Here is a 16,303-nt window from a genome sequence, read left to right on the forward strand (position 1 = left end):
ACAACTTGAAGTAGCTGTTTCCCGATCTACCACTTCACAATGGCATCAGCCTTGCTTATAGCTAGCCATGAGTGAGAATTTCATATCAAATTGTTTGTGATTTTTAAAAATTATCAAAAGTGAAGATATCTTCATACTTGGGATGAAAAGAATATGAAGTTTTAACTGGAGAAACCAGAATTCATATCTGTCCATTCAGTGCCCCAAGTCTGAGTGCTTCACTGAAAACAAACAAGCAAAGAAACAAACAAACCAGTCTGGTTTTGAGTCCCAGCCTTATACCCTGCTCCCCCCCCCCCGAAAAAAAAGCATGTGACACAAAGTAGCTTACAAAATAGAAAGATATCTGAGGGAAAAACCTTATAAACAACACCACTGTTGTTGGCCTTCAAATCATATCTGATGTATGGAGACTCTAAGACAAGCCTACCATGGGGCTTTCTTGACAAGATTTGTTCAGAGGAGGTTTGCCATTGCCTTCCCCTGAGGCTGAGAGCATGTGATGTACCCAAGGTCACCCAACAGGTTTCATGGCTGAGCAGGGAATTGAACCCTGGTCTGCAAAGTTATACATTGGGACAGTGCTGGCATGTTTTACCTCAAAACCATCTAAAGTTTTTCTGATGCAAAAGCATGAAGACTTCTTGAGAAATTCAGTGTCCTTAAATGGATGTTAAATTTCCTGGACTTTGAGAATCTCCTAGTTGCTACACCGCAAGAAGGTTGAGATGCCAGCCTGCAAGAGAAACCCCTCCATAGATTTGAACTAAGAACTAAAAGAGCAAAATGCTGGCCTATGACTAACATCCTCAATTTTTTTTTCTCCTGTATGGTTTTTAACATCTTTCCTGATGAAGAAGCCAGCAGAGCTTCAAAAGCTGTATATCGTGCATTTTGGTTGTTCTCATAAAGGTATCACTGTTTGGTGGGTTTTTGATGTTATTGGATTTATATAGACAACATGACTACCCATGAATGTTTACTACAAAGAGTTATTTCTCAAATGCAATTAAAGTATCTATAAGCAGTCATGTAAGACATATTAAAAGTCAGAACATTTTAAAAAAGGACAGCCCCCACTAATAAAAGCCCTTTTCTTTCGTAGTCAGTTACAAATGTTTGCACCTGGTGATTGAAAGACAAGGAGAGAGCCATTTCAGACTGTAGGAAGGGAATTTCAGAGCCTGGAAACGGACTCAGAAAAGTATTGTCTCACTACTGTTGCCATCTTTTCCTTGAACTGGGGTTGCCAGCTTTTTTGTCTAAAAGGCTTCTTGACTTTAAGATCTGTACAGCACAACATGGTCATCTTTGTACTGGAACTTAATGAATATGGCAAGACCAAACTAAGGAGTTATTTGTTTCAGTTTGATTTTGAAGAATTTATTAATGTTTACACATTTTTTTCATATCTGTATGAGATTAGAAATAATTTTTTTAAAAAAACCTAAATGAGATAGAAAGCAAAATGGATGAATTCCCCTATCCCCATCTAGAGCACAGCAACTCCTCCTCAGTCTCTTGTGCCTGCATAGCATATATTTCAGGGAAAAGGCTAAGATAACATCTGCCTGTTTTAATGAAAGAGGGCCAAGATAGCTAATCAATGTACATGCAATCTATCAAAGCTGAATGCTCTGACAACTCCAGTCCTCACACACTCCACTTATGTGTACCACAGACAGGCTAGTTGTGAGACCATCAGCAAAAGAGTCAAGTGTTCAGCACACGAGGAAATGAAAAGTATTTGCTTTTTCCTGGTTCATCAGCTCATCAAGCTCACTGCTTTAGGAGGAAGCTGCTTACACTCCTGTTTACCCAGCTGGCCATAAATAAGAGGTACTTACCACTGTGTATGTGTGTAAGCATACTATATTATAAAAATGTAGGGTAATTATGTACACTGGATATAAACATAGAACCAATAACAGTATGATTCTTTGCATCTTTCTGCAAAAGTTAATACAACCGACTTTCACAGAACTTACTGCTAAGTGCACGTAAGACTGCAGTTGATCAGCAGTCATAGTACATAGGAAGTTCTATTACACTGAATCAGAACACTGGAACATACACTGTGTGTATGGGCCTTCAAGCTGCCTGTTGACATATGGTGATCCCATGAATTTGATAGGGTTTTCTTAAGCAAGGAATACTCAAAGATGGTTTCGCAAGTTTCCTCCTCTGAAATATAGCATACAGCAGCTAGTATTCACTGGCAGTCTCCCATTCAGGTTCTAAGCAGGGTTGACCAATCTAGCCTTCTGCTATAACATCTGAATAGGACTTACTCTCTAAAATTTCAGCAACATTGTTTTCCAGGCTTACCTAGGAATACCTGCTATACTCTAGTGATCTGCTACCCAAGTAATAAACAGGTATGATCCTGCTTACCACCAAACTCAGACAAAATTGGATGTCTCATGGTGATACAGTGGCATATTTATTCAGAAGTATATCCAGGTGAGTTCAAACTGTTAGTCTGAAAGGAGAAATTCATTTTATTTTATTTATTTTTCCTCCCCCTTCTTTCCTCTTTTTAATGCTGCAAGAAGCTAACACAGCTACTGCTTTGAAAACTACTCCAGAGTATGTATACACTGGGCTTCTAGTATACACCATCCTTATCTTTATGACCAGGAAAGTCTGCAATGCAAGCTTTGCCAATGCTGTTCATCTTCTGCATCTCATACACACCAGCAGCAGTAGAAAAGGTATAAAACTGTCTCTCTGTGCAGCAGAACTGGCTCATGCAGACTAGACACCTTTATATAATCTGTTGCCTATTTTTTTCACTTTACTCTTCTTTTTTTCCTCACTAAAAAGCAGTGCCCTTCCCTCTATGAAATTATAGAGCACCATGAAAGCAGGAATGGTTAGAAATCTGGAGCCATGTGAAGAGAAAGGGTGAAGTCAGAAACCTGTCTGTTGTGTGGGTCACTATAATTCACCTCAAGAAGTAAGTGAGAGTGGTTGCAACACTGATTAGCATGGCTAAAGTTTCTCTCACACATTCAGTCAAACACACACATCTTTCCCCCCTTTTTCTTTCCTCTGAAAACCATCCCAGGGCCATGCCTTTTGCAGACAGAAATACAGAGCAATGACAGAAATGGCTGACAGCAATGCCACAATTGTAACAGCACCATTTCTAGCTGCTCTAATTACAGAAATTGCTGCCAGCATTGTCTGCATTCATTTATTTATTTATTTATTTATTTATTTATTTATTTAGAGTTCCCCATGCTAACAAATTGCATTCAAAGAGTCATAAAAACAAATAAAAATAAATGTAAATAAAATATTGTATAAACCAGATTTAAACCACAACTAAAAATGCATCAGTTACTAGAAAATGGAACCAAAGCAGTCAAAGCTTGTTGTTAACTGCCACTGACTTCAGCTTAAGGAAACCCTGTGAATAAAAGTTACTCTGTCATGAACAGCTCTGCTGATATCTTGCAAACTCAAGGCTGTGGCTTCCTTGATTGAGTCAATGCACCTGTAATGTGGTCTTCCCTCTTTTCCTAATGCCTTCTATCTTACCAAGCATCACTGTCTTTTCTAGTGAATCATATTTTCTCATATGTCCAAATTACAACAGTCTCAGTTTAGCTATCTCAGGCGCGTTCCGGATGGGCCCTATGGGGCACTGTCGTTACGCGCAAGGGGCGGCACTTCCTGATGCGCCTTGCCCCTCGCGCGTAACGAGTACGTCAAAATGGCGGCGCTGCATACAGATGGGTGCCGCCATTTTGACGTCGCGGACACACAGCAGCCGGACGTCACGCGCCGGAAGTTGCGCTGCGAGTGCATGTCTTGTGCCTTGCGGTGCCTCTTCTGGGGCGCAGGCAGAAGCACAGTTTGGCTGCTGTGGTTCCCGGATGCAGCAACTGGCAGCGGCGTGAGACCACCCGTTTTGGGCGGTCTGTAATGCGCCTCAGTTTCTAGCCTGAGTTCAGGCTTGATTTGCTCAAATCAAATCACGAACAAATTAGCCACTCAAAGCTCCCTAAAACCTCTTACCCTCTCCCTCCCCCACTCCCTTCTCCTTCTGTGTCATGTCTTTTTAGATTGTAAGCCCAAGGGCAGGGAACCATCTAACTAAAAAGATTGCATGTACAACGCTGTGTAAATTTACAGCGCTTCATAAATAAAAGTTAATAATAATAATAATAATAATAACCCAGTTTAAATGCCTAGCTATGTGAGAAAGCCTTTGCTTGCCAGTGGAAGCAGAACAGAAAGAACACAGCATAATCTCCTACAGTATGAAATTCTAGGGAGTCCAATTCATACATAAAATTTGCTCTTGCAAGTGCATTTCCCCGCTAGTAAAACTGTAGTACACTTGATCCTCCACATTTGTGGTCTTGACTATTCATGGATTTGATTAACATGTTATCTCTAGGTATTTCTAGGTGTTCCAATGGAACTCTGTGGTCAGTGTCTGCCAGAAGACATGCTGGAAGACCTAGAGATTCCTAGACAGGTGTTCTCTCAAGTAAAAAAAAAACAGTGGTTTTTCCACATTCACAGTGGTCCTGTGCCCCTAACCACAATTAATGTGGAGGCCCCATTGAACACAGCTTGGGGAGGGGAACTTATTTTGTCCCATATCTCCTAGAATCCCTTAATCAGCTAGGGATTCTGAGAGCTGTACTCTAAAAAAGTAATGCTTCCAACCTCAGTTGCAATTCATTTAGGAATACAAACTGGGAAGTGTCTTTTCCAAATCTCAGAGAGGAATTCATTGCATGGACCTATGAAAGCCAGTCTCTCAGACTCGTTCCCATCTCTGCAATATGGGTCTGTAAAGATTACTAAGATAATAGAAATTAATTGCTCTATACATTATAGAACTGATGCATAAATGTGAAGTATTATCAGCATGCTATTATATGAACTGGGCCAAGTATGGCCTTGATTTGAAGCAAGGATCATTACCCATTACAAGTACAATGAATGAGGTTCTGGCTAGTAACCATCACTAAGCATCAACCCTTAAATATATTAATATACATCATCATCACCACCACCACAAATCACTAATCCCCATCTGTGCATTTGAAATTTTGCAAGGAAATAGTCCAGTTTGAGACCACTTTAACTGCCTAAGCTCAATGCAAGGGAATTCAGAGAACTGTAGTTTTGTGAGACAACTGCGTCCCTGTCTGGGCCGGGCTGACCTAGAAACGGTGGTACATGCTCTGGTAACCTCTTGCTTGGACTTCTGCAATGCGCTCTACATGGGGCAACCCTTGTACCATACCCGGAAGCTACAATTAGTACAGAACATGGCAGCAAGGCTGGTTATTAATACACCTAGAAGCAGCCATATAACACCAGTCTTAAAAGACCTCCATTGGCTGCCTATTCGCTTCCGAGCGCAATACAAGGTGTTGGTTGTTACCTATAAAGCCCTAAATGGCTTGGGCCCAGGGTACTTAGAGGACCGCCTCTCCCCGTACAATCCGCCCCTCACACTCAGATCAACTGGGCAGCAATTGTTAAGGATTCCAGAGGCCAGATTAGTTGCCACCACTAAGAGGGCCTTCTCCCTCTCGGCCCCCAGCCTCTGGAACACGCTGCCCTTTGAGCTCTGCTCAGCCGCCTCCCTTACCCAGTTCAGGAAGGGGTTAAAAACATTCTTGTTCAAGCAAGCTTACCCCTGACTCCCTGACCCCTAAAGTATTCTCTCCTCGCCCCCTTCGTCAGCATGTCAAGCTGGCACGAATTGTGGCACTTATTGTTTTATTGTAAAAGGTTTTTAATGCTATGTTTTGATGTTTTTATATTTCTGTATTGTTGTATGTATGTTGGAAACCGCCTTGGTCTTATAAAGGCGGTATATAAATAAACTTTTACTTACTACTTACTTACTTAAGGCGCGTTACAGACCGCCCCTTTGGGGCGGCCTGTAGGCGCACCTTCCCCCGGTGTATCGGGGCCTCAGCTGCCAGACCGGCAGCCTCCGAGGCCCCGATCTGCTGTTTTGCAGGCTGCAGGAAAGCAGCAAAAGGCCGCTTCTCCGCAGCCTGGAAAGGGGTGTCCTTGGGGCTTCAAGCCCCAAGGACACCCCGTGGCGGCGGGGAGGAGGAGAAAGGGGCCAAGGGGCCCCTTTCTCTCTTGTGTTGCTCGGCGCAGCCATCTGAAGGCTGCGCCCAGTGACGCAAACCAGGAAGGAGCTCCGAAACGGAGCTCCTTCCTGCTCCGTGCAAAGGGTGCATTAAGCGCCCTCGCACGGAGTGATGGTGTCACGTCCGCGCCGCCTCGTTTGGAACGGCCGCTGCCATTTTGTACAGACTCAGTCTGTACTAGGGTTAGGGGGGTGCAGAAGCACCACCCCTTCCTAATCCTAGTACGTACTGAATACGTACTTTATGGCGGTCTGTAACCCGCCTAAGTCTTCTCTGTCAGAGAGCTCTGGGACCACAACAAACTACAGTTCCCAGGATTCCATAGCATTGAGCCAGTGCAGCTAAATCAGTATCAAATTGGATTTTTTCTGCACTATGTTTTGGACCTTAGTCCCTGCCTTAAACTATCAGTCATTTGTATAAAGCATATTTACAATTATTGATGAGAAAGCCAAATACATTAACTTCTCTAGTTACAGAATTTAATTGCAAATGCTGTTTGAAAATGTTTCTTGCTCAAAGTGAAAAGACCTTAGCTCCAAAATATATAATTGTAATATATAATTGTAATGCCATATGAAAACATTTTGCAAAGCTTGCTTTTTCCCCACTTGATATAAACTCTTTTATAATGAAGCCATATATCCATTTGTATTTTGGATTCATAAACTTAACTAAAATCCATAGTTGAGTTAAATCTATTTAAATCATTTATGTCAACAGATATCTGGGACAATTCAGCACATGCCTGCTCAAAAGAAAACCCTTTTGGTTTCATTGGCCTCCATTCAAGGAAGTGCACACACAGCCCAGCTGTGGGCAATAATCCTAAAAAGACTTACAAAACAGTATCCTACCAAACTCAGTGGGACTTTCTTGTGAACCAATAAGCTTAGGATTGCCAGCTGTGCATACTTTTGGTTGAAGTTGCATATGTGCCCCATTGAAAACAGAGGGCCGTATATCTTACTGAACAAATTTAGGACTGTACTGTAAATCTATTGCTCTAACTCTGTTTAGACTATGCTGTTTCAGATTTCAGTCTAAGAAAGTTATCTTTTTTTTTCTTTCACAACAGTCTGTACTCTATTGGATTTCATCCATTCAAAAATCTCAGCTGGAGATTAAATCATAATTTTATAATGCCCTTTCTATTTATCCCTAATAATAAATATAAAACCATGATTGCCATAAAGACATAGCAAGGTAACTGATACACAGTCTTATTCACATAGAGCTATTTCATAGGAAGTCATTCTCATTAATGTATTCACTCCATCTTCAATGTGGGCATTATCTGTATCAGTGGTTGCTGCCAACTCCAATGACAAGTGAATCTGTTCAAGGTTTTAATCTGAACTTACTTTAGGGATAAGGTTTAGCACCACTGACAACTGCTTGCAAAGTTCAACCTGAAATAAATCACAGAATCATAGAAGGATTCTATGATTCATTTCAAATGAATTCACCACCCCACTGATATGAAGGCCACCAGCTGCCAAAGACATGTGCACCTAAAATTGGAAAGAATGCTCTGCTGTTCTCTTACATTCCAGTTTTGTATCTGGGAAATTAAGATCTTGCTGAAATGGAATGGAATAATTTCCAATTTAGTTCCCTACAAAACTGAAACATATGGGCATTTTTCCGCTGGAAAAAAATACACAAGAAAGGGAAAAAATGTGTTAAGAAAACAGGATAGAAAAATCATTTGGCTCATATTTTAATGCACGAGGCTTCCATGTTAGTAGGGCAAAAAATCTATTTCAGGTTCCAGTCTAAACTTTGAAGGAGACACCCATTGTGCTAAAACTACTTAGGGATTAGACTTTAGCACTTTAAAATCTGGACTAAAATCAAGGGTATATATTCTCATTCTCTCTCTCTCTCTCTCTCTCTCTCTCACACACACACACACACACACACACACACACACACACAGAGAGAGAGAGAGAGAGAGAGAGAGAGAGAGAGAGAGAGAGAGAGATGGAAGCAACTAGTTGCCAGTGTCATTCTGTAAAGATACTGAAGTTTGTACTAACAAACCAATTTGTCAGCTATCCTTATCAAAAATGGAATTTAAAAAGGCATACACTGTGGAATCCAATCACATTAGGAAGATTTTGCTACTCCATTTTTGCTTCTCTGATTTGTACAACTTTCACAAAATTGCTTAATTTTCTTGCAAGCCTTGTCAACATTATATTGTGCAACTAGTATGTTTTGTTTTATTTGGCTGCATTTGTATATATTTTCATGGTTCTCTTGCACATTACTCTGAGTACCATTTAAGGTGGAAAGCACCTCTCAAAAATGTTGTATCAGTGACATAAATCAATAATATCTTATTTGGTCACTATGAAAAGCAGGAGGCTGGATAACATGGGTATATGTCTAATCTATCTGAGCTCTTCTTCTGTTCCTGTGTATGCATACAGACACTGAAGTATCCAGTTTGAATTGAGTAAATCCAAGCTCAGATCCATCTACAAAGCTCAATAGGATATGGCCAATTCTTAGTTCATCAAGGCCAATTTACATAGGAAGATACTGCCCAGGATGTCTCTTCTTAAGACTACTCAGTATTTCAAAGGCTTACAGAACATGCGCACCTACTTCAACATGATGTTTTTTTTCAAGTGACTTTGGAAGATACAGCAATTCTATATATGATTAACCTGTGATGGCATGTTCCCACGTAAAAGTAATCACTGTGGACATCAAGTGATGAATATGCAATGACAACCCAGACCTCAGCCAAATCTCTATATAAATAGATTTTAAAAATAACTTCATGCAGAGCACACCATGAAATCTTTAGAGCAAGGCTGTGGTGGTCTATGGGACAATTTTCTGTCCCTAAGACCTTCCAGGGGCTGCACAAACAGCCAAAAAATCCCACCCCAAAAATAAAACAAACCAATCTAGACATGACCAGAACGCCACTCCTGGTTTTAAAAAAATGAGCAGGCTTAAAAAAAATGTTACACACTGTAAGGGAGCCTCGATGACCTATAAAAGATGGATTTATGGTCCTGGAGGCTTCAAAAGAAGCAATTCAGTCAATTTTTGCAAGGAAAAGAAGGTATGGGTAAGTCTAGGGTGGCTTGTGATGTTTCTCCCTAAAAAAAAAATAGATTTATAGTTTTACGAATACACCTTATGCTGTTCATTTTGCTCTAAAGCAGAGAGTCAGAGATGAAAAAAGATAAACCTTCTATTACATAGGATCATTGCTACAAACTAGTTCCACCCTCTATACCAAAGCAGCAATGACAATACGGTACTCTGCAAAAACAACAGAGTCCTGTGGTAACGTCTAGCCTAAAACATTTATTATGAGTTTGCACAGACTGTAGTTCATTTTATCAGACCCATGAAATGTTATCCTGAGTTTCAGGTTTACAGACAACACACATTTATGAGTGTGGTCAGTGAGGTCAAAAGGAAGCTAAATGCAGAAAGTACTGATAGTGACAATTGCAGTAATAACATTGGTCCTTCACTAAGCTGCTGGTGATAACAGAAAAATCCTAATGCTAGACAAACCAAGTAAAATAGCCTTTACACTAGAAATGAGAAAACTGTGGCCATCCTGATGTTGGACTCCCACTTCCAACAGCCCCCAAAAGTAGACAATAGTCATGCATGATGGGAACTGGTGTCCAGCCCTTCTCTCCATACCCCTACTCTCTACTGTATAGGAAAATCACTCCAAGATCTGGCCTTTTCCTTTCTCCTTTCTTTTCTTTCCTTCTCTTTTGTGTGTGCATTTGTGTGGTTCTCTGGCATGCTACCCTAACACCTGTAGAATGGACCTACAATTCCTAATACTAGAAGAGAAGCACAAAGTCCCTGAGATGTAGCAAGGTTTCTTTCTCTTTCAGAAATATATCAGACTGAGCTTTGCCCAGCACACCTGGAACAAGATGCCACATTAGTTGATACCACATGAGCCTGGGCCTGGGTGTTATTACAACAACTCCTACAGGAATTGGTAGGAAACTAGATTATGGCATTCATGCATTCATAATCAGCATGAGAGCCTAGCACTACTAGATCTTAAACAATTAAATCAACCACTATATAAGAACACCTTGGATGCAGATCCAGGAAACAGTGACAGTGCCCTTCATTTTTTTTTTTTTTTTTTTTTTTTTTTTTTTTGCAGTAAGCTAAACTGTAGGTTCACAGGCCAGACAGAAATGCTTTTGAAACCTTAAATGCTAAGAACATGTATTGTCTCGTCCTTTGCAAAGTCAGGTGCATCAACTTTATCTCACTGGGGAAAACACAATGGATTTACTTGTATCTTAGTGCTGCATCTATTAATAAAAGTGCAATACCACCTGCCAGATATGGACCACAGGGGCAGAATAGATGAGACACTGGTAAATGCATAATCGGTGTTTGCATGCTTTAAAAAAAAACAACACCCAGATATACAACCACTAGGAATGTAAATCTAGTCAGAGCAGTACCATGGGAGTTGCTTAACTTTTTCCCCTCGGGCCAGCTTTCCCAATTAAAATAAGCTTCCCGGGTCTTTTTTGCCTGCTTGGGTCCATAAATCTTTTCCCCTTTAGATGAGAAAGTAGTAGACAGGACAATATGTTATATCATCTTCTGGAATTTCCCTCTCAGGAAGTAACTATGCTTTTTTCCTGCACTGCTTCTACAAAGATTCTGTTTCATGGATACAAATTATTGAAACTACCATGAAGCACTGTTCTGTATCTCAAAACTGACCATTAGTTTAATGGCATTAGATTTAATTCTACAGTACTTTAGACAAGACAATATAGCAGGGGGAAAAACAATTTAATTTCTCCAGTGAGTACAGTAACCTTTTCTTTACACTTTGAATGTCCCTAGGCATTGTAACAAAGTGGCTTTTCCACATTATGCTATAACTTTTTTTAAAAAGCTATTGTAGGTGGGTTTTTTTAAGCACACAGAAATGCGTTCAATTATGTAAAGACTTCTGTAGCCATTCCACTAACCAGAAGACTTCTGTACTTATCCCAATAACCAGGAATGCTGAATATTTTAAATGTGTGTCATAGTTAATTGGTTCACTATTTGGTTGTTGCACAAGTGATTGTTTTGTGCACTATAAACTTCACCTGTTTTTTGTTTTTTTTAAATTTCAGCTGTCTGCAGCATTGACATGGAAAACGCAGACAGTATTTACCTATGGCTGTCATCTCTTTACACCAGGGGTAGGCAACCTTTTTGAGCCGGGGGCTGGGTTGCTGTCCTTCAGACAACTGGGGGGCCGAAGCCAAAAAATAAATAAATAATTAAAAAATTAAATAAATAAATAAACCGGGACAAGTGTAGGACAACATTTTCAAACGGTAGACACTTTTTTTAAAAAAGTGGAGGACACGCAAAAAAAATTGCCGATTTTTTAAAAAATGTTAATATAAATGCATGTTTCTGAGGTGTCTATAGACAATTGCCCCCTTTGCCCCTGCGCGCGAGAGGCCAAAGGCCCCAGCGGCAATCGGCGCCAGGACCGGGCTGGGGCCAGTCCCAAGGCCTCGCCAGGCCACATCCGGCCCGCGGGCTGCAGGTTGCCTACCCCTGCTTTACACTGTGCTGTACATTGATAGGGCTACTGAAATTTGAGTGATGAAGCATTACAAACGTTGGCTGCTCTGCCTGACTTCTTTTTTACACCCACATCAATTAAAAACTCTTTTACATGACCAGGTTTTTCTACCCCCCCCCCCCTTTTCCCCTTCACATTTCCCAAAAATAACTCTGCATGCCAGAGCAAGACAAGAACAAGTGAAGGCACAGCAAGGAAGAGCAGAACTCTTGATCAATGAGTGCTGATGACTAATCATCACTCCCCACCTGTTCCAGACCAATATCTCTTCCAAAAGAAGACTCAAGGCATCTAGTAATTCCACTGCTACCTTCAAAAGAAAGGGTCAGAAGGGAGGGGGGGTGGTTGACATTCCTAATTTATAACCGTGTGGAAACGACAGGGAGTCACAGGTTATCAAGCTATCTTTATTTATAGTCATACCTTTTGGATCCTCCGATGTAGGTGAAGGTAAAAGTGGAATCAGCGTATCTGAAATCTAAACATAAAAGAGGCACATTGTTATCAACAAACATCTAGGGTGTGTTACGTCTGGTGTATAATGCCTGCCATGTCCCCTTTTCTTTGCACTCTTCCCCCCCCCCCTCCAGAGAAACTGGCTCTCAAAGGCTTTTTGTCTCTGGACTGAATCTCCCAGCACCTGGAAGGCCAGAAAGAGAAGGGGCCCACCCACATGGAGACCCTTCCATACCACCTGAAATGAGGATGACCACCACATCTTGACTAAATGCAGGGCTGCAATTAACATTATCGATTATTTCTTTCTTTCATTCATATCATTTGTAACACCTTTGCATAATGAAGAAGCCAGTGGGGTTTTGAAAGCCTGCAACATGTCTATTGTGCATTTTGGTTCCCCCAATAAAGGTCTTCTTATAAATTATTGATTTTTTATTATCAGAATGTTAACCAAAAATTTATTATCAGACCAAGGAGTTGATAGGGAAGTAAACATTTTTATGGATTTTGTGGATTTTGGATGATATGGTATTTTGGGATACAGCCAACACAGCCGGCTACCCCTGGAGATCTTTCCCTCTCCGCCACAGATATGAAAAGGGGGCTTGATTTAAGCTGGAAACAGTAACAGTCCCCTAACAAGAAAAAGAGCCACTGATCCTCTCCCCTGCTGGCCCCTCCTCGCAACAAGTGCCTGGGTGCTATGGCAACACCAGCCAGGTCCAGCCTCAGTGGAGGCAACAGGCAGCAGAACCCCCCCCCCCTCGAATAACAGGCCTGCTGAAGGCAAATCCAGCATTATGATCAGAGAGGAAAGCAGCAAGCAAGATACTGAGGCTGATTCCATAGGAGAAGGGATCGCCAAAAGCAGACAGCCTGGCTTGGAGCACTGGAGGATCCAAACCGCCTTTCCTTGCCAAGGCGGCCACAAGAGAGACTGGGCAGAGGCAAGGAGGGAGAACAAAGGCAAAGCAGCCACATTTTCGGAGCAGAGAGAGAGGACCTGGGAGGGCAAGGGGCTGTTCTCTGGAGAGCTCAAGCCTCGGGCCACTCGGGCGGGCGGCGGGGGGAGCAACTCCTGCCACTTAGGAGCCCAGGGGGCTCCGGGGCCAGGAGGGTCTGGGTGCCAAGGGGCAGGGAGAAGGGGGCATGGTCTGGAGGCTGTCTTGAGCAAAAGCAGCAGCAGAAGAATAAGGAGACTAAGAACGCCTCGCCCAAAGGGTGGAGGGTGGGGAGAAAGGGCAAGGCCAGGCCCATCAACCTGTGGGGCTGGAGGCAGCCACCCTCCGGAGTTGGAGAAGGCAGGCATTTCCGGAGCGGAGAGCCCAGACTCACCTGCAAACAGGCAGTCCTTCTCCGCCTTGCACGCTTGGAGCACAATGTCAATATCCTTCTGAATCCGCTCTTGCCTTGAACACATCCCCATGAACTGAATCCCTGGGGGAGGAAGAAGGAGAGAAGAAGAAAGGCAGAAAGAAAAACAAGGGAGGGGGCGAGGGCAGCCTTTGGCTTTCCAACCCTGACCCGCTCCAAGCCTTCCTTTTCCTCCTCCTCCTCCTCCTCTTCTTTTTCTTTTTCTTCTTCTTCTTCTTCCTCCTCCTCCTCCTATTCCTGTTCTTTCTCCTCCTCCTCCTCCTCTCCTTCCTGCTCCTATTCCTCTTGTCTTCTTCTTTCTCTCCTTCCTCTTCTTCTTCCTCTCTCCTTCCCTCCTATTCCTCCTCCTCCTCCTCCTCCTCCCTCTCCCTGCCCGGGGTCCTCCTCTGCCAGCGTTAGGAGGCAGTCCCAAGATGGAGCTGCTGAGGGCGAGGGGCGAGGAGGAGGAGGAGGAGGAGGCGGAGGCGGAGGGGGGGAGCCCAGGGGGCCGGGGCGAGCGCTGCCTCCTTCCCGCTGCCTTTGCTGCTGCTGCCGCCGCCGGGGAGGCGAGCAATCCGGGCCAGACTAGGCGGCGTGGGCTCGGGCATGCCCAGCTGTGCCCTGCCGCCCGGGCTGCCTTGCCTCTGCTCCTGCTGCTCGGAAACAAGTGAGCGGCGGCGGCGGAGGAAGGATGCTGGGGCCAGAAAGGAATAGCAGTCAAGAGAGGCTGCGCTCTCGCTTGCCTCTCTCTCCCTCAGCAGCGCCAAGGCAAAGAGCAGCAGGAGCAGGAGGGCAGCCTGGCAGCCAAGACACACAAACACCAGACCCACAGCCACACGGAGAGGCCGAGCCTTCTGCAGCGACGCCAAGCCGCAAACCCCTCCTCCTCCTCCTCCTCCTCCTCCTCCTCCTCGCCTGTGCCTCCGCTCCCAGCCCAGACCCCCGCCCCGCCGAGGAGGAGGAGGAGGAGGAGGAGGAGGAGGAAGGCCCAGGCCCCAGCTCCCCTTGCCCTCCCAGGCCCAGGGCCCAGGGCCGCCTCAGGGCCCTCAGAGCACCATCTTCCTCCCCCCCCCCCCCAAGCCCAGCCAACCAACCGCCCAGCAGAGCCAGCCTGGCTTCCCGAGAAATAGGGAAGGCAGGCTTCCTAGTCCTGGGCCAAGAAAAAGCGCCGGAAAGAAAAGAACCTAAAAGCCTTCCTCTCAGAGCCTCCACATGGAGGGCATTGGGGAAGCCCTCCTGCATAGAAAGGGATGAAATGTCGGCTTGGGGAAAGGAGGAGGCCTAGTCGGCCTGTCAGGCTCTCTTAATATCTCAATCCAGCCTTCCGAAGAAGGACTAGAACGAAACAATCCCCATATAAATGTATCAGTCCATGCTCCACAAGGAAGGTATTTAATGGGGAATCCCTCCGGGAGAGAAGGGCTGGAAAAAGGAGGAGGCCTGGTCCCTCTGTCAGGGTCTCTTAACATCTCATACCAATCCTTCAGAAGAAGGACTAGAAATAGGAGTTAAACAATCCTAATAATAATAATAATAATAATAATAATATTTTATTCCCCACCTCTCCAATGGATCAATGAATAAATGCCAATCCATGCTCAATATGGAGGGCATTTGCGGAATTCCTGGGACATGCCGTGGAAAAAGGAGGAGGCCTAGTCGACCTGTCAGAGTCTCTTAATATCTCAATCCAGCCTTCAGAAGAAGAACTAGAAATAGGAGCTAAAATAAAAAATCTTCCTCTAAATGTCAATCCATGTTCAACATGGAGGGCATTTGGGGAACCCCTCCTGGAGGGAAGGGCTGAAATGTGGGACAGGCCCTGTAAAAAGGAGGAGGCCTGGTCACCCTGTCAAATAAATGTACTTACTTCTTACTGGATTTATATCCCACTCTTCTGCCAGAAAGGCTCTCAGAGCGGCTTACAGATAGTTAAGTAGACCTTTTCCTGCCCTCATATAAATTCCAAAAAGCAAGCCTTTATTTTTACCATTTTATATAAGAGACACCATTTTACTATGCCACTGTATATTATAATGGGACTTAAGCATCCATGGGGGGGGGGGGGGGGGACTGGAACCAACCCTCAGCGGATACCAGGAGCCCAATGTATTTCGGCTCCTAAACAGGTTACTAGACCCCATTTTATTATTTTGTTGTTGTGTGACTCCACACTGGCTCACTTTTTATTACTACCCCTCCCAAATATACAAATTTGTCAATTTGGAGGTTTTTTTTTTAACTGTATTGGAACACATGATAATCTAAGGCCCTAAACTGTTTTTATGTAAATCCAATGCTATCAGTCTTCTATTCCCCCTTTTCAAGCTCATAGGTTAAGTAGCCTATGGACTTGGGAAACTCTTGCTCACTAGTTAGCTAGATAGGTTTTCCATGGCCTTGGTGTGCACTTCTCTTTGGGTCAATGCCTAGCAGGGAGTGAGGGAGACTCTGGTCATGAGCCACCTATTATACTCACAGAATCCTTGTAGTATTCATGTTATGATCCTGTGGCATGATGGAGATTGTAGTAGTAGTTCCTGTTGTGTGCCTTCGGGTCATTTCCAACTTGTGGCAACCCTAATGTGAACCTGAAAGCCAGCATGATATAGTGGTTTGAGCAGTGGACTATGATTCTGCAGAGCAGGATTTGAATCCCCACTCAGCCACAGAAACCCAATGGGTGACCTTGGGCAAGTCACACTGTCTCAGAGGATGGCAGTGGCAACCCCCT

At 43.7% G+C, this 16,303-nt stretch overlaps 1 protein-coding gene across 2 annotated transcripts in view; it reads right to left on the reverse strand.

Moving 5' to 3' along the window:
* PARP8 (poly(ADP-ribose) polymerase family member 8) overlaps positions 1–13,738 on the reverse strand; it is a 236,281-nt gene extending 222,543 nt beyond the window's left edge. For both annotated transcript variants that reach the window (XM_089495801.1, XM_089495794.1), the window contains exons 1-2: positions 13,552–13,738; positions 12,181–12,235 (exon numbers count right to left, since the gene is read on the reverse strand). In XM_089495801.1, coding sequence (XP_089351927.1) covers positions 12,181–12,235; positions 13,552–13,642 — 146 coding nt within the window. In that variant the 5' untranslated portion in view covers positions 13,643–13,738. The remainder of the gene's footprint in view (positions 1–12,180; positions 12,236–13,551) is intronic.
* Between the last annotated feature and the right edge of the window lie 2,565 nt (positions 13,739–16,303).

Source organism: Sceloporus occidentalis, unplaced genomic scaffold (genome assembly GCF_023333645.1).
Source record: "Sceloporus occidentalis isolate IW3139 unplaced genomic scaffold, rSceOcc1.0.p SCAF_1, whole genome shotgun sequence".
Classification (NCBI taxonomy): Eukaryota; Metazoa; Chordata; class Lepidosauria; order Squamata; family Phrynosomatidae; genus Sceloporus; species Sceloporus occidentalis.